Source organism: Littorina saxatilis, unplaced genomic scaffold (assembly GCF_037325665.1).
Source record: "Littorina saxatilis isolate snail1 unplaced genomic scaffold, US_GU_Lsax_2.0 scaffold_958, whole genome shotgun sequence".
Classification (NCBI taxonomy): domain Eukaryota; kingdom Metazoa; phylum Mollusca; class Gastropoda; order Littorinimorpha; family Littorinidae; genus Littorina; species Littorina saxatilis.
The window spans coordinates 30,001-51,469 of record NW_027127018.1 but is presented as its reverse complement, the minus strand read 5'-3'; the positions used below and the strand labels follow the sequence as shown (position 1 = coordinate 51,469).

Sequence of the window (21,469 nt, the reverse complement as noted above, 5' to 3'; positions counted from 1 at the left end):
AATACGTGCATAATAGTAAACAGACAGACATTTACAAGGTCATCATATTTACCGAACTGTCACCACAGAATATTCTGCCGACGATACCCGTTCTTTCCTGTGACGGAAAAATACACAGAAAAAAATCATTTATTCATTTTCTTAAAAAGTATATTCGCGAGTGCATTACAGTTCTCGAACAAACAATAATCATCTGATAAAAAGCAGTCAGTCATTCATAGTTTCTTTTCGATCACATGAAGTTTTCAGCAAACTAAACTCAGCAAAAACATATTTATTGCGAACATTTTCGTACCCCAACTAAATCATACATTCCAGTGTCATTTCATTCAAACTTACTATGCCATTATAGGAAGCTAACCTAGTAAACCGGCGCATTTTTTTTTTTTATTGACGATTACATTTAGAGTGGTCACTTAACCGCCGCTCAATTAACAGTACCACCACAATCGACCTGACAAAAACGTTAAAGTACCAATTAAAAATTGACAAAATGTCAAAATAATCACAATTTGGTAACTTTTACATACGAGGAAAAGTTATAAGAATCATCTTTCCATTAAAGGTTGTTTTCTTTGGCTATTTTTGCGTATTTGTTCTGTTATGCATGCAGGTGTCGATCTCATGAGCGGGAAGTTTTTGCGTCAAATGTGAGGGGTATACATGACAAAAAGCGCTGTATTTCAGCTCGGGGCTCGAAAGCATGAAAATCGTTGCGAGTTTAAAGGAAGAACGCTGAGCACGCTGTAGAGTTGGCTGTTTTGTTGACCGACGTGTTCAAGGAAGGATCGGTTTTCCTGTCAAATCTGTGTTGACTGTCTTCGAATTGAACTACTGTCTGTGACACTAACTTGTTGGCCTGCCTGGTTTTCTTATAGCTATCGTACGTCTTTTATAAATCCACCCAAAAGCTAAGGGAAGAAGAATGAATAGAAGGAAGTAAAAGAAGGACAGGATACGGAAAAAAGAACGGACGATGGAAAGATGAATTATAAGAAAGACATTTTTTTTTTAAAGTGTTGTGTGATTGAAACCCAAGCTTTTGGATTCAATTTTAAAAACACTACGTGGGGAAAGAAAGGACTTATTTGCGATTTACTCTAACAGTCGAATCGAGCATGATGGCTCCGTCAATAACTGACCGACTCGTCGGATCTTGACCCGCACCGTTTCAGGCATATCATTATGTTGCCTGATTGACGCTTTTCACGTCTTCGATGTTGTTTCCGGGCTCATCCGTGAGCTGAAGAATGTGCTGCCCTTAAAACTGTAATTTCGTGCAATTTTCATCGACGTTGGAGGTTTCCGATGGATGCATACGGTCCCTACAAATGCGATGTCACGTAGGTGTCGTCGTCGACTCCGAAAACCGAGGAAAAATCCTGCCAGTTCGCACGGAGAAACCGTCGAGGAAGCGTGCGTACTCCTGGGTCTTGCTGTAGTAAATTCACCCCTCGGTTATTTCTCGTTAACTCCCACATTTACGCCAGTGTTCATACTCAAATGGAACTTTGGCAGTACTTTTATTAGTTGAACGAATATTTGTCTTCATGCGAAGTCATGAATGTTTAAGGGAGTGTAATTAAGTCAACAAAAACTGTGACGGGATTAAAAGCATTTTACGAAAGATTGCATAACATCTGAACAAATCAGTTATCGAAATGCCTTGTCTACATTTAGTAACATCGGGTTTGGGGGAAATCCCAAAGAGCGCATAAAGGGCCTATCACCGCGCGTCGACTGAAGTAATGGTTGATAGTTGCTTGTACGATGATGTACTTGAGCCATACCTCATAGTCGACCTCTTTGGCAATGTAGAGGGTGAACGTTTTAAATCCATTGCCCCGTGTCTCGTTAACAGCGAGGTAGCCATTGTCGTCGCTACCAAGACTGAGCTCTGTCAAGTTGGCCACGAACAGCACATGACCTGGAACAAGGAAGTCAAACGATAATACTGGCACGGGTATAAATGTAAGATAAACAATATTGCACGATACTTGTGTACGACAAGTTAAAAGAAATCATACTTGAGTTCTTTCATTTCAACTTTCCGCAGGGAGCATTTTTGATATTAATATTGTAAAATTAAGGAGGGTTGTAGCATCTTGCATGCTACTAAGATAAGAAAAAGGTAACACAATATTGTACAGAAAGCGTTTGGGGTTTTCCATTGAGTGGATAGGTTCATACGGACACTCCGCAACAGTTGAAGTACCGGCTCTGCCAAACAAACATGCTTTTGGTATCCCTGGTGAAGCTTTGCCTAATATAGAGGAACTTTCAGCAACGTGACAATAACAATAACAATAACAATAACAGCACTTTATTGTCCATTAAAATATTACATAAAAATGGAAATTTTTCTTCGGCACACCCTGTCTGCCTGTAAACGATTATAACAACAATTGTATAGGACGACACACATAAAACATAAAACATAAAAGGGATACAATCAAATATGATATTGCACTATGTAAATTTACCCTCTCATATCACAGGAGTTGGGTTTCACAGCCGAGTAATCACATTACAAATATTTCCCACACACCTTCACATGTACACATTGTTTGTTTTTTCCCAGCCGACCAGCCTCTACGTGATGCGAGAAGAATTTAAAATGGTGACTGCAGAAGGCAGGAATGACTTTTTAAACTGGTTTTTGCGTGCCAAAGGGACCTTATAACGTTTACCTGAAGGGAGAATTTCGAAACAGGGGTTGAGAGGATGGATCGGATCACGGACAATTTTGAGAGCTTTCCGCTTAATGGCAGCTTCGTAGAGACTGGTCAGCTGTCGTTGGGGTTGCCCAACAAGCTTGCTAGCCGTCGCAACAATGCGGTGGAGTTTAGCTTTGTTTTTAACATTTGTGGTACCATACCATGTCACAATGTTAAAAGTCAGTATGCTTTCAATCAAACTGCGATACACAAGTTCCATAACACTTTGATTGACATTAAAATATTTAAGCTTCCTGAGAAGAAAAAGTCGCTGCTGAGCTTTCTTATAAACAGCATGAACATGATCACTAAAAGTCAGCTTATTGTCAATTGAAACCCCAAGATATTTGAAGGTTTCCACAAGTTCAACTTCCTTGTCGCTTATTCTCACTTTTTGGGGACCACAATTATCACTCTTTCCTCCAAAAATCATTTCTTTTGTTTTGCCTACATTCAACTGCAAGAAACTGGACTTGAACCATTCATTCAGAAGATCAACTTGGGTAAAATACTTTGACAAAGTTTCGTCGTCCTTCAGACGCCCAACGAGGGCCATGTCGTCTGCATATTTAATGAGGGCTAGAACTGGATCATTTAAAAGCATGTTGTTTGTGTAAATGGAAAAAAGGACAGGAGAGAGAACACAACCTTGTGGGGCCCCGGTGTTTAAAACAACTTCGTCTGAAAGCACAGAATGACCAAACAAACGGTTGCTGAGGCTGACACGTTGTGGCCGATCGCATAGGAACTCCCTGATCCAGAAAATCAAATTATTGTTCACATCTAACTGGACTAACCTCTGGATAAGTATATGGGGCTGAATCGTATTAAAGGCTGATGAAAAATCCATAAAAAGAACTCTAACCGTGTTCCCTGCTGTATCTAAATGGCTGACAATCATGTTGATAAGCGTGAGTGTAGCATCTTCGACGCCTCTCTTTGCCCTATATGCGAACTGAAGGGGGTCCATGCGATCTGCCACGGTCTTTTTAAAGACACCATTTCCACACGCAAGAACTTGGTCCAGTCCCGTCTCCCTATTTCCGTGATTTAGAGTTTAATTCTAAATGTCAAAATGCTAGTATTGTAGTAGGCGGGAGCTGGATATGTCGGTAGCGGCGCTAGCTACCAGTTTTGGTTCGGGATTTATTTCCAAGGGTCAACCTTGTGTAAACTTATTTGTGTGGTTTCCGAACATCCCCGTGTGCACGCATGCGCACGATAAAGATCCCAAGTTCACAATGGTTCATGGCCTGTAAACCTGCAGAGAAAAGGAAACAAGTCGCGTGAAGCGATATAAAAACATTTAGTCAGTCGTTATCAAACTATATAGCTATTCTGATGAACACGTGGGGGAATTCGGGGGCTGTGATTGGATGGTCTCTTCCGATCATCAAAGCATAATGCTACGGAAGTCGGCCATTTTACTCAATATCCAAAAGCATATTGAGAAAAATGGCCGACTTTCTTATCTCGTAACTCCACACTAAATACCCACTTCCCCTCTGAAGTATTATGTACAGCCCATGGCACTAACATTCATGTAGTCGTTTATAACTGAGGATGAACAATTCGCTTCATGACGAGACAAGTATAAATGCCATTCACCCAAACTGAAATTGACTTCGCTGCCGTCTGCTCGCATTGTGGCGCCTGCGCAAAACTAATGCGCATAAGAAACGGCGTCTGCTATCAAAACCTGAGATCAACGCATCGACGCAAAAACTGTCCTTTTGTAAGTTTGGAACAACAAATCAAGGTCAGAACAGCATATATAATCGCTATTGTGTTTTCAGCGTAGCAATAGGGTCCGATATTTAGACTCGAACAAGTATAATGCGACTCGTCTTCGACTCGTCGGCATTATACTTGTCTCGTCTAAATATCGGACCCTATTGCTACGCTGAAAACACAATAGCTGTTAATAAAGATCAATAACAAAAGCAAACCAGTCATCACCAAGACTACCTTCAGGTAATCTCGGCTAACCCGAAGACCGGGGCGGGTCACGCTCGTCTCCGCGAAGCATGCGACCGTAGTACTTACGTAACCCATTTTCTTCCATTCTGAGCACACTTTTAGAGTAAACATTACATATAGATATATCTATATATATATATATATATATGAATTCAGGAGAAGATGAAGAATACAATGCGATCCTTTTTACATTTAGTCATTTAGTCAAGTTATGACTAAATGTTTTAACATAGAGGGGGGAATCGAGACGAGGGTCGTGGTGTATGTGTGTGTGTATGTGTGTGTGTGCGTGTGTGTGTGTGTAGAGCGATTCAGAGTAAACTGCTGGACCGATCTTTATGAAATTTGACATGAGAGTTCCTGGGAATGATATCCCCGGACGTTTTTTTCTTTTTTTCAATAATATCTTTGATGATATGACGTCATATCCGGCTTTTTGTCAAAGTTGAGGCGGCACTGTCACACCCTCATTTTTCAATCAAATTGATTGAAATTTTGGCCAAGCAATCTTCGACGAAGGCCGGACTTCGGTATTGCATTTCAGCTTGGTGGCTTAAAAATTAATTAATGACTTTGGTCATTAAAAATCTAAAAATTGTTAAAAAAAAAGTTTTTATAAAACGATCCAAATTTACGTTCATCTTATTCTTCATCATTTCATGATTCCAAAAACATATAAATATGTTATATTTGGATTAAAAACAAGCTCTGAAAATTAAAAATATAAACATTATGATCCAAAAAAAATTTCGAAATCAATTTTAAAAACACTTTCATCTTATTCCTTGTCGGTTCCTGATTCCAAAAACATATAGATATGATATGTTTGGATTAAAAACACGCTCAGAAAGTTAAAACGAAGAGAGGTGCAGTAAAGCGTGCTATGAAGCACAGCTCAATTACCGCTACCGCGCCAAACAGGCTCGTCACTTTCACTGCCTTTTGCACTAGCGGCGGACTACGTTCAGTTTCATTCTGTGAGTTCCACAGCTTGACTAAATGTAGTAATTTCGCCTTACGCGACTTGTTATTACTTAGTTAGTGGAAGAATCTTTTGTAATGTATGTTTGATGGTGTATGCTTTTAATTAAGCGTTGCTGACTATGAATGTAGATGTAAATGCTTGTATAACTGTGTTTTAATTTTAAATGTGTCAAGCGCAAAGAGCATAATTGTAAAGTTATGATGTTGCGCTATATAAATGCTCATTTATTATTATTATTATTAACGGCGGACTACGTTCAATTTCATTCTGTGAGTTCCACAGCTTGACTAAATGTAGTAATTTCGCCTTACGCGACTTGTTTAATCTGTTACGGACAATTCGATTTTAATGATAACTTTAATAAGCAAACTAATGAACTAATTTTTAAGCTTCCAAGCTGAAATTTAATCTCATAGTCCGGACTTCGTCGATCGAAGATTATTGACCAAAATGTCAATCAATTTGGTTTAAAAATGAGGGCTTGACAATGCCGCCTCAACTTTTTCATTAAAAGCAGGATATGACGTCATCAAAGATATTTATCGAAAAAAAGAAACAATACTCCAGGTGATATCATACCCAGGAATTTTCATGTCAAGTTTCATGAAGATCGGTCCAGTAGTTTTTTCGAAATCGTTCTACACGCACGCACACAAACTCACACACACACACACACACACACGCACGCAAGCACATACAAACATACACACATACATACACACATACATACATACACACACACACCACCACCCTCGTCTTGAATTCCAGTCAACGTTAAAACATTTAGTCAAAACTTGACTAAATGTAAAAATGATTGTCGCCGTACTGTTTGGCAGATCGTTTCACCAAGGAGAAAACCTGAACTTCTCCGTGGGTAACCTCACATGACTATATCATACCTTATAAATCATACCTTGCGAAATACTTGAAGTTATTAATTTTGTTTTAAACACAACCAGCATGTCACTTAAGAGGTCTGACACAATGCAACATAATGTCTTGACGTAATCACTCAAAGTAGAGTGTCAGTTTAGAGGAACGATAAATTGTTTTTAAACTGAAGGTGAGGCGATGGTATTTAGGACTGGACAAGGATGGAGCTGGAGAGGAAGGGGAAAGGAATGGAGATAGCGGATGTGGGCGGGACCTAGAAGTAAGGAGGGAGGGGGGGAGGGTGTTGTAGTGGAGGTTTTGGCGCCAAACGTTCTGGCAATTGAGTGCCAGAGGATACACGCTCTTGCATTAGCGGCAAAGCAGCAGCAGCAGCAGCAGCATTGAAGTGCGCGCGTCAGCAAGTGAACATTATTTGTGATCATGTCCGAAATAGAACAATGGTGTAAGGAGTCAAACCTTCCTTCAGCGATGATCAGCGTCCTCGTCAAAGAGGGGTTCGATTCGATTAAAACTCTGCAAGCAAAAGATGGGGGAGGCCCCATGAGCAACGACACCGCCAGAGGTGCCAGTGGTTTGGCGGAATTGCTGGGGCGACTCAACATGGACGGTTCGCCAGTGACGCCGGCAAGACCAAAAGGTGAGGGATTAAAGATCATCGACTTCGTTTCATCCTCGTTGGCTGTGGAGGAGGAGGTGTCTCTTGGCGGAGGGGTGACAATCAAATTACCCAATACAAAGCCGAAGTTAGATCGGGTGTCACCCTCCGCCTGGATTGTGGCAAATGCCAGAATCATGGCCACACTCCTGTCCCGTGATAAAGACTTTGATGTAGCGGCCTATCTACGCTACACAGAGATGGTGGGGGAGTTAGGCTGCCGTTTCACCTGGCAGTCTGTGCTCATCTTCGATGACGAATATCGACAGCGTCAGGCGGCCGACAAATTGTCCTGGGGGACCAAAGAACCACACCTGGCGACAGTTGTGCTTCGGGAGCGGGCTACGCCAGCCACCAAGAAGTCGGGCGGCAACGGCGGAGCCAGTGGCGCGCACCGACAGCGACCGACAGGACCGGGGGGCAAAGAGGTGTGCCTCACTCCAGTCCAACAAGGGGTCATGCGCCTTTGGTCCACGTTGTATCTACGAGCACGCGTGCAGCAGCTGCGGCAAGGACCATCCCACAACCCAGCACTCAGCGAACCCTGGCAGCCACCCCCTGATATAGGATCCAGCACAGCAAATTGCCTCTACGGCCAAGGTAGGCCCCAATCACTCTAGTGCAGCACAGAACCCTGACAATCGTAACTTTTTCTGTGGTAGTTCTTCCATTAGCGCAAAACTTCTTATTTGGCAAAATGAGCTTGTAGATGATAGCGATAAGACCTTTTTGTTGGATGGCATAGAACACGGTTTTCGCATTATTGAAAGAGGCAGTGTAGTAACACCAGTAGAACATAAGAACCACAGATCAGCGATACAGCATAAAGTAGCAGTAGAGCAGGAACTCATAGATCAGATAAACAAAGGAAACTACGTTATTGCTTCAAAGAAGCCTACCATAGTTAGTGCCTTGGCAGCTATACCAAAGAAATTAGACTCATTCACGATGGCAGCAGACCTTATGGACAAGCAATGAACGATTACTCAATACCGGAAAGTGTTACATTTCAAACATTAGGAGATGCCTGTAAATTGGCAAAGAGCGGATATTGGTGCGCTAAAGTTGATCTTCAAGCAGCATACAGATCTGTGTGTATCCACCCAGAGAACTATCAGGTAACTGGACTCAAATGGTTTTTTGATGATGACAAAACATCTACTTATCTTTTTGACAGCAAACTGCTGTTTGGCAGTAACGTAGGTCCCGCTCATTTCCATAGGATTTCACAGGCTGTGAGACGGTGTATGATTAGACGAGGAATGAGTGGATTAGTGGCCTATATATTGATGATTTTTTTGTTAGCAACAGAAACAAAAGAAGAGTAAGAAAAAATGCTTTTTACCTTGATTAGATTACTCAGAGAATTAGGGTTTAACATCAGTTGGAAGAAAGTGGTGGGGCCTACCCAGCGCATCACCTTCCTGGGGGTGGACATTGACACCCAGGCCTGCACACTGTCGTTGGGCAACGACAAGATACAACAGCTACGACAGAAGCTACAGCAGTTTCAGCGGAAACAACGCGCAAGCAAGCAGCAGCTACAGAGCCTCGCAGGCTCTCTCAACTGGGCGTCATGTGTGGTTCGGGGAGGCAGATTTTTTCTCCGTCGCATACTTGACGCAAAAAAACCTTTGCAACAGCAAAAGCACAAAACTAGACTTACAAAAGCCTTTCATGAAGACTTGCAATGGTGGTTGTCTTTTCTTACAGTGTTCAATGGTACCGTGTATTTTTATCAACATGCTACGCAGCATGTGTATGTCGATGCGTGCAACACACTGCAGGAGCCTTTTACCAAAGTGACTGGGTTTATACTTGTTTTGAAAATGACATTCCCGCAGCAAAACACCTGCACATAAATTTCAAGGAAATCATTGCAGTCGTGAAAGCAGTTGAACGCTGGTCGCACTTGTGGGCAGGGAAAAGCGTGGTTTTCCACACTGATAGTACTGTTGCTAAAGGTGTCATAAACAAAGGACGATCGACGAACACTTACGTTAATTGTCTGTTACGAAAAATGGCGTGGGAATGTGCTAAGACAAATTGTAATATTTCTGCGGTGCATGTGGCAGGATCAGTTAATATTATGGCTGACAGTATATCACGCCTCCACGAAGGGAAGTTGGACCAATTAGTGGACTTGTTATCATGGTACCACCACGGACGCAGACCCGCAATCTTTTGGGAAGATCATTTGTCAAGTGCGACGCTTGCCTTTCTTGGTTGCAGGTGCGGCTACGGCTAGTCTGGGTGCGGAACTGAAGAGAGAGGTGGCAGGTTATCGCGCCCTGAACTTTGCGGACAGTACCAAAAAGACTTACCAGACTCACTTAAATTCCTACCTACAGTTCTGTGACTCTATGAACATTCTTCCGGTGCCAGCGTCAGAGCAAACTGTGGCACAGTATGCTGCGTTCCTTGCGAGGCGCATCAAACCAGCGTCAGTGAAACAGTACCTCAACATAATTCGCATTCTTCATTTGGAATGTGGCGAACAGCACCAATATAGAGACTCTTGGTATGTCAAAACCACCTTGAAGGGAATTGACAAATGCATGGGGTGTCCACCTACGAGAAAGACGCCGATTACTCCTGAAGTGCTACTATCTATTCGCAAAGAACTAAACTTTTTGTATGTTGAAGACTGTGTGTTTTGGGCGGCTTGTTTGGTTCTTTTCTTTGGACTGTTGAGGAAGTCAAACCTCTTTCAAGACGATGGCACTTTTGACCCGGCAAAACAGCTGACTAGAGACAGCTTCCTTATGACCGAACATGACTGTGTTACAATTGTGGTGACTTGGAGTAAAACGATCCAACGCAAAAAAAACCCACTAGCTATCAGATTACCAGTGTTATTGGATCATCCTCTGTGCCCCGTTACTGCGGTAACTGCAATGTTTCGGATCTTGGGCACGGCACCCTCGAAGTCCCAAGCCTTTCCACTCAAAGGTTCCAAATTTAATAAACGCTTGCGTCTTGTTACTGCAGCTGCTGCGGGGAATTTTAGTAGTCACGGTTTTAGAAGGGGCGGCGCAACGTGGGCTATGAGTCTTGCGGAGTCCCGGGGGAAATTCATGGGAGACTGGGCAAGCACCTGTTACTTAAGGTACTTAGACCAAATACCAAATAATATTATAGACAAGCACAGATCTCTTTTCTCCGATAAATTACCTAAACACTGATTACCGATTCTCGTCTATTGGGCAAAGGAAGGGCTTCCTTGGTTGGAAGAAGTCCACAGACAACTGTATTGTTGATGCAGTGATGTTCCCAGGGGTCGGCCCTCGGCCCTGAGCCGGATACCTTGGTCTAATGACCGGTACCTTGTGTCTCTGGCGGACAAATGTCCAATAAGTTTTTGTCAGAGACGGACACTGACCGATCGTTTTATTGCCACGTCGGACATGGCAACATTGATCCGTTTATTTAGATCAGGCATCAGATGATACGTCTCCTAATCTCCGAATCGGCAACGTCTTCTGTTGTTTGGTTTAGTAACTTCGCCGTTTGAAGACCGCGCAGTTTAAGAATTTCCGAAAGTTCAACTTCCGGTTGTATAGATTCTAGAAACTGCGAATGCGATCATGCCGCCTGCGAAGAAATTGAAACCGGACAAGGACCAACCCAAGCTGTGTTTTCGACAGTCAGATCATGATCAGTCGTCAAGTGTGACTGTGACCGGACCCACTGTGACTGTGAGTACGAAAACGGCGACGACACCACCACGGACGTTTGTGCCTTCATGGCTTAAACTTTATCCATGGCTAAATTTTGATGGCGAGAGAAAACTGATGTTTTGCACAGTGTGCATTTCAGCAAACCGAAACAACAGCTTCACACGTGGCTGCTCGAATTCAGAGTGCTGATTCCAGGTTCATTTTGGCATATATTTCCCTAAGTTCCAGTAAATCAGTATGTACTCAATTTAATTTTTGACCTTGACTTCTTCTTTTCCTGAGATCTTTCGCTTTCTGTTAAACACACACTCACACACACACACACACACACACACACACACACACACACACACACACACACACACACGAACTAGAAGAAGGCAAGTTTGGAATACAATTACAATATATTTCTCTCTCTGGTGTGTGTCACAGTGTGTGTGTACCAAAGGAGGATGTGGACGGCTTATTTCTTTCCACGTGAAATGACCGATTGTTTTTTACAGTTCAGGACAAATGTCCAAAACTTTCAGCAAGGCTAGGACATTTGTCCTATAAGGACAAAATCCAAGGAACATCCCTATTTGATGTCCGTTAAGTGATATCAAATGTATGTGTTTGTTGACCTGTATGAAAAAGAGGACAGTAAATGGCCCCCCTGGTTTTGCCCAATGACAATGTACGAGACTCGTGAACAGTCGTTTTATCTCTTGGAATGTCTGCGAGAGAATGGAGGGAGAGTCACTGAGTACATCTCTGGGGTGAGAGTCTGTGTGTGGCCGTAGTCTGATTGTGTGTGTGGATAGGGAGTGGCCCACAAGGGCGGAGGGGAGAAGATGAGGGGAGGGGTGAGGGGGGGGGGGGGGTGTGTGCGTCAAGGAGCGGAAGTTTAAATTATAGAATTTACTTCGACAAACAGGTTACGCAATACATTTTCGATATATATGCGAATGGCCAAGCTGTAAAGCGTAGCTAAATGTTTGCCCCCACACGCGAGTTCTCTCAATATTAACTATACTGTTCAAAAAAAGAAACGCATAGCTTGTAATATTTGGTTAATTTAGTTATATGGCTACAAGGATATCCACCAAACTGCAGAAAATGTTTATCTGGTCGTCGACCTTTCGTCCATTGCCACAAGTGAGCTCTGCACGTGACGCATGCGTTATCAGTGGCTACAATGTCAAAATTGCTCATTTGGCATGACCACTCGTCATGCTTCAGTGTAATCTCGTGAAACTCGGGGAATATTGAGCTCTCACCATGTCTTCCAAAACCCATAAAAGCGGATTGTTCACCACAAAGAAATCAGACGACAATTCAGCGACGAAAGATGGCCCGATTGAGCAGAGAAGACCGCCAAATTGCATTGGGTCGTTTACAAGCAGGCCAAAGTCAAAGTGCAATCGCCAGGCACTTCCACGTGTTCCAGAGCACCATCAGTAGACTGTGGGTCAGGTTTCAAGCCACTGGCTCCGTTGCTGACTTGCCACGAGCGGGAAGACCAAGGGCGACAACTGCTGCTCACGACCGCTTCATACGGCTCCGCCACCTCCGGAATCGTTTCCTGTCGGCCTCATCTTCTGTCCAGGCTCTCCCCGGGCCACACCGATTATCGGACCAGACCGTGCGGAACCGCCTGCATGAAGCTGGTTTGAGAGCTCGCAGACCTCACAGAGGAGCTGTCCTCACCCGCCGCCATCGCCAGAACCGAGTGCAGTGGGGCAACCAGCACCTTCGCTGGACCGTCCGGAATCACTGGAGACACGTGTGGTTCAGCGACGAGTCCTACTTCCTGCTCCAGCGACATGATGGTCGGAGGAGGGTCTACCGGAGAGTAAACGAACGTTACGCGCCCAACTGTGTGGATGAGGCACCCGTTCATGGTGGTGGAGGCGTCATGGTGTGGGGGGCGATCAATACCGCTGGAAGGAGCACCCTGGTGCACGTCCAAGGGCGCATAACTGCCCAGCGATACGTGGAGGAAATTCTGCGCCCACACGCCCTTCCTCTTCTGGCTGACCAGGATGCCATATTCCAGCAGGACAACGCTCGCCCGCACACAGCACGACTCACCACCCAGTTCCTCACCGACCACCATGTCCAGGTGCTTCCCTGGCCATCCATGTCGCCAGACATGAACCCGATAGAACACCTCTGGGATGAATTGGACAGACGTGTGCGCAGGCGAGAAGAAGCGCCGGCAAATCACCGCGATCTATTGCAGGCACTTCAGGAGGAGTGGGACACCATCCCACAGCAAGATATCCGGCATCTGATCCAGTCCATGCCCAGAAGGTGCCGGGCAGTTGTTGCTGCTCAAGGCAGTCACACCCCCTACTGACTTGACAGCCTCGGCACCCAATCGTATTGATTGACTGATTGATTTGAAGATGCAAATGAACTGTGTGTGCATTCAACTGTGTCCATACCAAATTTCAAACAAATAATCTAAATATTGGATTTTCTGTTAATTTTTTCGAAAAATAAAACAAATTTGGCAAGTAGCAACTATGCGTTTCTTTTTTTGAACAGTATATTTAGATTAGCATGCGTACTTACATTGTAGTATGAAATAATATGAGTTGATTGTTTTAGAACACTCATGATGTAAAAAGATAAATGTCTACCTTTTGTATCAGGGCCTTCATCAATGTCGGTGAACAGGAAGCTAGTAGGGCAAACGTCTGGAAAAGACAAAAACAACAACGTATAAACACGTGATACAGGTGAAGTTCAATGAAGATATATATCTCTTTTGGAAACAATTTGCCTGACTTCCTTGTTGAACTCGTTCTGGTCAACAGCAATCTTAATTTCCGTTTCTGACCTAAGTGACTCATCTGCTTATCTTTCTTTGTTCTCCTTATAAGCTTGTTTTACCACGAAGACGATGTACAACGACCACAGAACTCATGCCTCGCCTCGTTTCCTCTAGCAAATGTAGCCGGAGCAACTGTGATTTTTCATTTTTTAGTACATCAGTGTACACCCTTATTTCCGCTTTTCGGAAGAGCTCTAGATCTGCCACTACTACTATTACTGTTATTACCACCACCACCATCATCATCAACAACAACAATTACCCCCCCCCCCCCCCCTTCAACAACACTAACATTACACAACTCATCGCCGCCGCTGGTCTGTAGCTTTTCATCCTCCTCCTCTTCCGCCTACTATCAATTCCTTTTCCCAAACGTTAAAACAAAACAAAAACCACCTTGAAGTGACGGCTGCACACCACAGAGAATGAAGACACAAATGATGACTTGATTCAGAGACGTGGATAATAACGCCATGGATTTGCACTGGTCGCGTCACACACAATTCACTCCAACCAGTCCAGCGTCATTAGGATGCCAACCCCGCACGTGCAACGTAGCTTTTCTTGTGGTCTGTAGGTCAACCTCCAAGATGCCTTGGTGCGGTGTATTTACCGACCTGAGTATGGAGCTTCAAAGGCAAAATGTTGTACACAGTGACGTTTTGAAATCCTGTTCACACTGTGTCAGGTTCCAAACTGCAAATTCACAGGGTAGGAAAAATCAGGGTTTGGTGGCTCAAATCACACTAACATACACCCACTATCCACGGACGAAGTTACACATTCACACGGTAAATCCTCGTTCGAGTTGAAACCTCTCTGTACTGTAACTGATCTTGCTTCCACAAAGGGTCTGAATCTGACGTCACAGTACGCGTGTATATGATATCCAGAAAAAATGTTATTCACAAGGTGCCAATACTTGTGACAAGCAAATGCTCCTTGGTCTGTATTAAACCGATGTAACAGATGAGCTAAAAAGCTTCGTAATTTCTGTCAAGTCGATTGCACAGAATCACAATATGTTGTTCTCCGGAAAGGAGTGATGTTGCTAGATTCTGTTGTGGGTCTCTCGTCCCTTGCAAGGCGCTTGCAATGTTCTCGTGTGCTTCGTTCTAAACCTGCAAATGATAAGGACAATAAATAAATGAAGCATACAGAATAAATTGACAGTTAATCCATTTATTGTCAATCTCACGTTTATCAATTACAAATCAATAAAAGAATGAACAAAATAAATCAATAAAAACAAAACAAAAAATTAAAATAAATAAATCAATCAATCAATAAATAAATACATTGATATAAATAAATGAATAAATAAAACTGAAGTAATAAATGAATAAAGATATAAATGATGAAATAAATGAGTATATAAATGAATAAACAAATGCATGAATGAAGAAATACATAAATACATAAATAGATGAAATAACGATGAACAAATTCCTTTCTACGGCTTAAAATGGTTAAAGGCATTCACTGTCAGAATAAAACATGGGGGTTATATTGGTTTAGTTGGGTTTGGTTTCGTTAAGTAGAACGGACCTTGAAAGTCTTCTTCAAAATGTCGCCCATTAGCTTTCTGCAATTCGGTGTACAACATAAAATGTAACCGAATAAATGGTGTATGTCTGTACAGTGTGTGTATGTCTATCTCATGTCCGTCTGCCTGCCTGCGCCTGCCTGCCTGTCTGCCAGCTAGCCTGTCTTCAGTCTGTCTGTTTGTCTGTTTGTCTGTGCATCTGCATTGGTTAATATGCTAATACGCACTTTCGTGCTAACGATCCTGTTGCAATCTCCTACTAAACAACGGTTTATTGAAACTGGTGACCTGTTGACGTAAGCAATGTAACAGCAAGTGCACAGTAAACACGGAATTCTTTGTCGGGGTTATGTTACTGATACGGATTAAGGGAGTGCTTGATCTTTCAGTTGAATCTCACGAGAAAAAATATGTCGAAATGATATCGCATATTTGTTCACTGTTAAAACTTGTATCATGTCAGGGCATTGCGGTACGTACAACAGTTTTCATACTTGATAATACTCCCACAAAGTAGTGGTTCATACTGATAGCTTTAAACTGTTTTCAGATTTTTCCTTGTTGCCTATTTTAATCTCAGAACAGAATGTAAAATGATGCATGGAGACATACAATATCATGATTTTTACTATCTTGATCAGCGGCAGTTCAAGTATGAGAAACGACGACAAAAAACTATAGTAATAGACAAAATGCCTCTTCTGACTGTCGCATCCTTACCATTCCACACACCAAAACCAAAACATACGGACAACGCACTTTTACTTTCTGCTCACCCACACATCCCCTTTCACATCCGCCACTCTCAGTCACCCCAAGCATTCAAACGAGCACTTAAAACGCACCTCTTCAAGAAATACAAACCCTGATTTTGTTTTCTCAGTCTATTAGTAGGCTACATGTAGTGTATTTGTTGTTTTAGTGATAATGTATATAAACATCTAGGACTGTTTTCAGCATTGTTGATAACATGTTCTGTTTGATTAAGGGTATTCAGCTGGTATTTCCTTGTTTTTTACTACCTATTTTATTCATGTTTTTATTACTTAGTTAGTGGAAGAATCTTTTGTAATGTATGTGTGATGGTGTATGCTTTTAATTAAGCGTTGTTGACTATGAATGAAGATGTAAATGCTTGTATAACTGTGTTTTAATTTTAAATGTGTCAAGCGCAAAGAGCATAATTGTAAAGTTATGATGTTGCGCTATATAAATGCTCATTTATTATTATTATTATTATCAAAAAACGAACGTACATTCACACACACACACACACACACACACACACACACACACACACACACACACACACACACACACACACCGCAAGCACAAACACACACGCACACACGCACACACACACACGCACACAAACACACATGCACACACACACACACACGCGCACACACATACACATATTCACACACACGCCCACACACACACACACGCCCACACACACACACACACACACACACACACACATTCCCATACATACTGAAATCAAAAACATTGTTCTTAGAGCCCACACGATACGGATTTACACGAACAAAAATTCTTGATACAAAGCATGACATTTAATCACCCTCACCCATCTCCGTTACCAATCTGCCCTCCCCCCTCCCTCTTTTTTCCACTCAAAACGTTTGTGTTAAACTTTGAAGGCCCACTCAAAACTTGTGTGTTCAACTTTGAAGGCCCACTCAAAACGTTTGTGTTCAACTTTGAAGGCCGACTTAAAACTTTTGTGTTCAACTTTGAAGGCCGACTCAAAACTTTTGTGTTCAACTTTGAAGGCCCACTCAAAACTTGTGTGTTAAACTTTGATGGCCCACTCAAAACTTGTGTGTTAAACTTTGATGGCACACTCAAAACTTGTGTGTTAAACTTTGATGGCCCACTCAAAACTTGTGTGTTCAACTTTGAAGGGACAGTCTTTCTCCTTTTAAGACATGTTCGCGCACCGTGTCATACCAAAACTCAGCATCCCTGCTGCTTGTTGTTCAGGTAGAACATAGTTTGATGAATTGACACTGGTATCCATAAAAGAAATTAATTCAGTTTAAAACAAAATCCACTCTACACATGATTAAAGCTAGACTGTCGAGTGTTAGTATGTGTAAAAGTGGAGCGGTGTCTTTATCCCAGGTTAAAACCTGGTCAAGTCTCAAATGATGAACCGAATCTGTTACATTGTACAGACTGTGACTTTATCATTTAAGTCCTTGAAAATAAGCGGGCCTTCCTGACTGTCCCAACAGTACCTGACAATAACATAAGGAAGTAAAGGCGCAACAATCCGTGTCTTACTGCAACACGATTCAAGGTCTAACATAACACAGTCCTCTCTGCTCGAAAGTGGTGACTGCTATACTCAGAGAGCTTTAAACGAGCATCTTGATAGGGGTTCCATCATTGATCTGACGGTTTCGAGGGAGGAGAGGGGGGGGGGGTGGGGGGCGAATCAGAAGAATCTGAAGAATCCACTGTGCCTTAATCTTGACGCATACAGCACGATTTGCTTGAAAACCCACCGCAAATATGGTTATTAATAAAATCAAAATGAGCAAATGCGCTTCATGGCGCTGCATCTCTCGGGTGTTAGAAACAAAAAAATATCAAGAAGCGCCGCCTGGCGGAAAGACGGAAGCGCCATTTATGACGCGGCTCCCTAGTAACGTTCATTGCGTACACAAACAAGTTAACGCCTGGAGATATACATGGTAATCAACAAGATGGTTTACACTGGAAGTAATGTATCTTAATTATCAGTTAAAATACCAGGCGTACGATTGGCTGCAGCTAAGTAACGATAGTGCTTTGACCGACAGGCAAGATTGTAAATGAGAATGCGAGAAGTGTCCAGCAGTCTGAATTGAATAACTCACATTGTCATCATTTTCACGAGTTTTCATTCACAAACACCTGGTAAATAAATCTCATGTTCCCCATGCCATAACTCGAGGTGGTGAATGGGTTTGAGCTTTCATGTGAAACGTGGATTGTCAAAGTAAAAGCCAATCAGGCTGATTGTTTGATGTGTGGAACCATCGTGGCTTTGGATTTGTGTTTCTGAGGACAACGATTGTAAGCATTCACTCTCAAAGACCCAATCAATGTTGATAATTACCGCGGCGACTCATGGTCAATTTGCAACTTATCTCTGTAATCGCAAAATCCACAACGAAAAGTCATAAACACTTACAAGAAAAGAAATATGCTCAACACTTACTGAATTCACAGGTATGATCGCAGCTCTGTACATTTTCAGACTAGTAGAAAAGCGTCAACAAGCTACGTTTCACGTCACATACAAGTTTGACGTGTTATCTCGTGCTACTGTGACGATGCTTTGTGGCCCGGAGTTGGATTCTAAAAATTCGTCTCCCTGTGGGTTATTGTGCATTTTGTTGCACAACCAAAATGATGACAAAAACGATGTTTGGTAGCTTGTTGTCAGACCAGCACTTTGTTGTTGGTCCTCGGGGAGCATATCGCCTTTTGTCTCATATTTATCAACCGCGGCCTTCGGCCTTGGTCGATAAAGATGAAACAAAAGACGATAATTATGGTCCCCTTGGACCAACAAAAAAGCTGGTCTGTCAACAAGCCACCAAACATCTTATATTGTTCATAGCCAACTCGCCAAATCTTCTGCCAGTTTTGTAACTGCCAGCGTCGGTCAAAAAAGAAGAAATGTCGTACCGTACCGCCTGTGTGAATATGGATGGATCGGTTAGATTAAGACATTTACTTCATTAACGAAAACACGAACGAAGAGACAAAAAAGTAACAACAAATGAACAAAAGTGAAAACGAGTAAATCAATACAAAAATGAATCTAGCACTCTCTCTCTCTCTCTCTCTCTCTCTCTCTCTCTCTCTCTGTGTCTCTCTCTGTGTCTCTCTCTGTCTGTCTCTCTCTCTCTCTCAGTCTCTCTCTCAGTCTCTCTCTCTCTGTCTCTGTCTATCTGTGTATGTGTGTGTGTGTGTCTCTCTCTCTCTCTGTCTCTGTCTCTCTGTCTCTCTCTCTCTCTCTCTGTCTCTCTCTGTGTCTCTCTCTGTCTCTCTCTCTGTCTCTCTCTCTCTCTCTGTCTCTCTCTGTGTCTCTGTGTCTCTCTTTCTCTCTGTCTCTCTCTCTCTCCAGTTCTCTCGTTCTGTCTGTCTGTCTCTCTCTCTGTCTCTGTCTCTGTCTCTCTCTCTCTCTCTCTCTCTCTCTCTCTCTCTCTCTCTCTCTCTCTCTCTTGTCTTGGTGATTTTGCTTTAGCTGATGTGTAAGCCTAAGAATCTGTGTATGCATGCTTGACGTGCATATGACACACCCATTAGCCTATATATAACGCCAAGAATATATCCTTCGGCAATGCAGCAAAATACAAAGGGTGCAATTAAATATTTAATTGTTGGCAATTTTGCCTGAAGGCAAGACAATCCTCCAACCAGCATATTTCTGATTGGAAAACGCTTAAATGTACTGAAGAAAAAACATTTCAATATAAACTTTGAATGACATGCCTTAAAGTTTTGCTTCAAAACAGTTTAAACATGAGCAGTATTGATGAGAAATACAATGCACTAATTTAGAGTCTGTAAGTGATAAATCGAAACACACACTCACACACACACACACACTCACATATTACACACATACTCACACACACACACACACACCGTCACACACACATATATATATATACTAGCAGTTAAGCCCGGCTTCGCCCGGGAGTAAGCGGAGCCCTGTAGCAATTTAAGACGCTCGCTATCCCATTATCATTAGCTTTACCTCCTTTGTTTGGATACTTACCTTCTAGAAATTTCCGGAACTGTCCAGTTAATTTTTCTTTCTTCATTTCTTCCCCTCATAGGAGCAATAGCGAGTCTCTAATATCACTGGCATGATGTGCTTGCTACAGGTGAACAGTAGGCACTGAACTGGTCTTGCACCATATAGGCTGTATTCAATAAATGGGAGGTCCATAATCTGAGAAAGGAAACAATGAATCAAGAAACTAAAACCCAGGTGCACATCAGCGGCACCTAGGGAGTGTACGTGCACACTATCTTGTTCCTGCCTCTTGCCATCTCAGAGGTATGGCGACCACAGACAAAAAAGAGTTATCTCCCTTACCTTCTAGAAATTTCCGGAACTGTCCAGTTAATTTTTCATTCTTCATTTCTTCCCCTCATAGGAGCAATAGCAAGTCTCTAATATCACTGGCATGATGTGCTTGCTACAGACAAAAAAGAGTTATCTCCCTTACCTTCTAGAAATTTCCGGAACTGTCCAGTTAATTTTTCATTCTTCATTTCTTCCCCTCATAGGAGCAATAGCGAGTCTCTAATATCACTGGCATGATGTGCTTGCTACAGGTGAACAGTAGGCACTGAACTGGTCTTGCACCATATAGGCTGTATTCAATAAATGGGAGGTCCATAATCTGAGAAAGGAAACAATGAATCAAGAAACTAAAACCCAGGTGCACATCAGCGGCACCTAGGGAGTGTACGTGCACACTATCTTGTTCCTGCCTCTTGCCATCTCAGAGGTATGGCGACCACAGACAAAAAAGAGTTATCTCCCTTACCTTCTAGAAATTTCCGGAACTGTCCAGTTAATTTTTCATTCTTCATTTCTTCCCCTCATAGGAGCAATAACAAGTCTCTAATATCACTGGCATGATGTGCTTGCTACAGACAAAAAAGAGTTATCTCCCTTACCTTCTAGAAATTTCCGGAACTGTCCAGTTAATTTTTCATTCTTCATTTCTTCCCCTCATAGGAGCAATAGCGAGTCTCTAATATCACTGGCATGATGTGCTTGCTACAGGTGAACAGTAGGCACTGAACTGGTCTTGCACCATATAGGCTGTATTCAATAAATGGGAGGTCCATAATCTGAGAAAGGAAACAATGAATCAAGAAACTAAAACCCAGGTGCACATCAGCGGCACCTAGGGAGTGTACGTGCACACTATCTTGTTCCTGCCTCTTGCCATCTCAGAGGTATGGCGACCACAGACAAAAAAGAGTTATCTCCCTTACCTTCTAGAAATTTCCGGAACTGTCCAGTTAATTTTTCATTCTTCATTTCTTCCCCTCATAGGAGCAATAGCAAGTCTCTAATATCACTGGCATGATGTGCTTGCTACAGACAAAAAAGAGTTATCTCCCTTACCTTCTAGAAATTTCCGGAA

At 42.6% G+C, this 21,469-nt stretch overlaps 1 protein-coding gene across 1 annotated transcript in view; it reads right to left on the bottom strand.

Annotated features, from left to right (window-relative positions):
* Positions 1 to 52: 52 nt before the first annotated feature.
* LOC138955483 (uncharacterized) overlaps positions 53 to 21,469 on the bottom strand; it is a gene marked incomplete at its 3' end in the record, with an annotated part of 22,531 nt that continues 1,114 nt past the window's right edge. The window contains exons 2-5 of the mRNA XM_070327079.1: positions 14,129 to 14,853; positions 13,539 to 13,595; positions 1,791 to 1,927; positions 53 to 97 (exon numbers count right to left, since the gene is read on the bottom strand). Coding sequence (XP_070183180.1) covers positions 53 to 97; positions 1,791 to 1,927; positions 13,539 to 13,595; positions 14,129 to 14,207 — 318 coding nt within the window. The remainder of the gene's footprint in view (positions 98 to 1,790; positions 1,928 to 13,538; positions 13,596 to 14,128; positions 14,854 to 21,469) is intronic.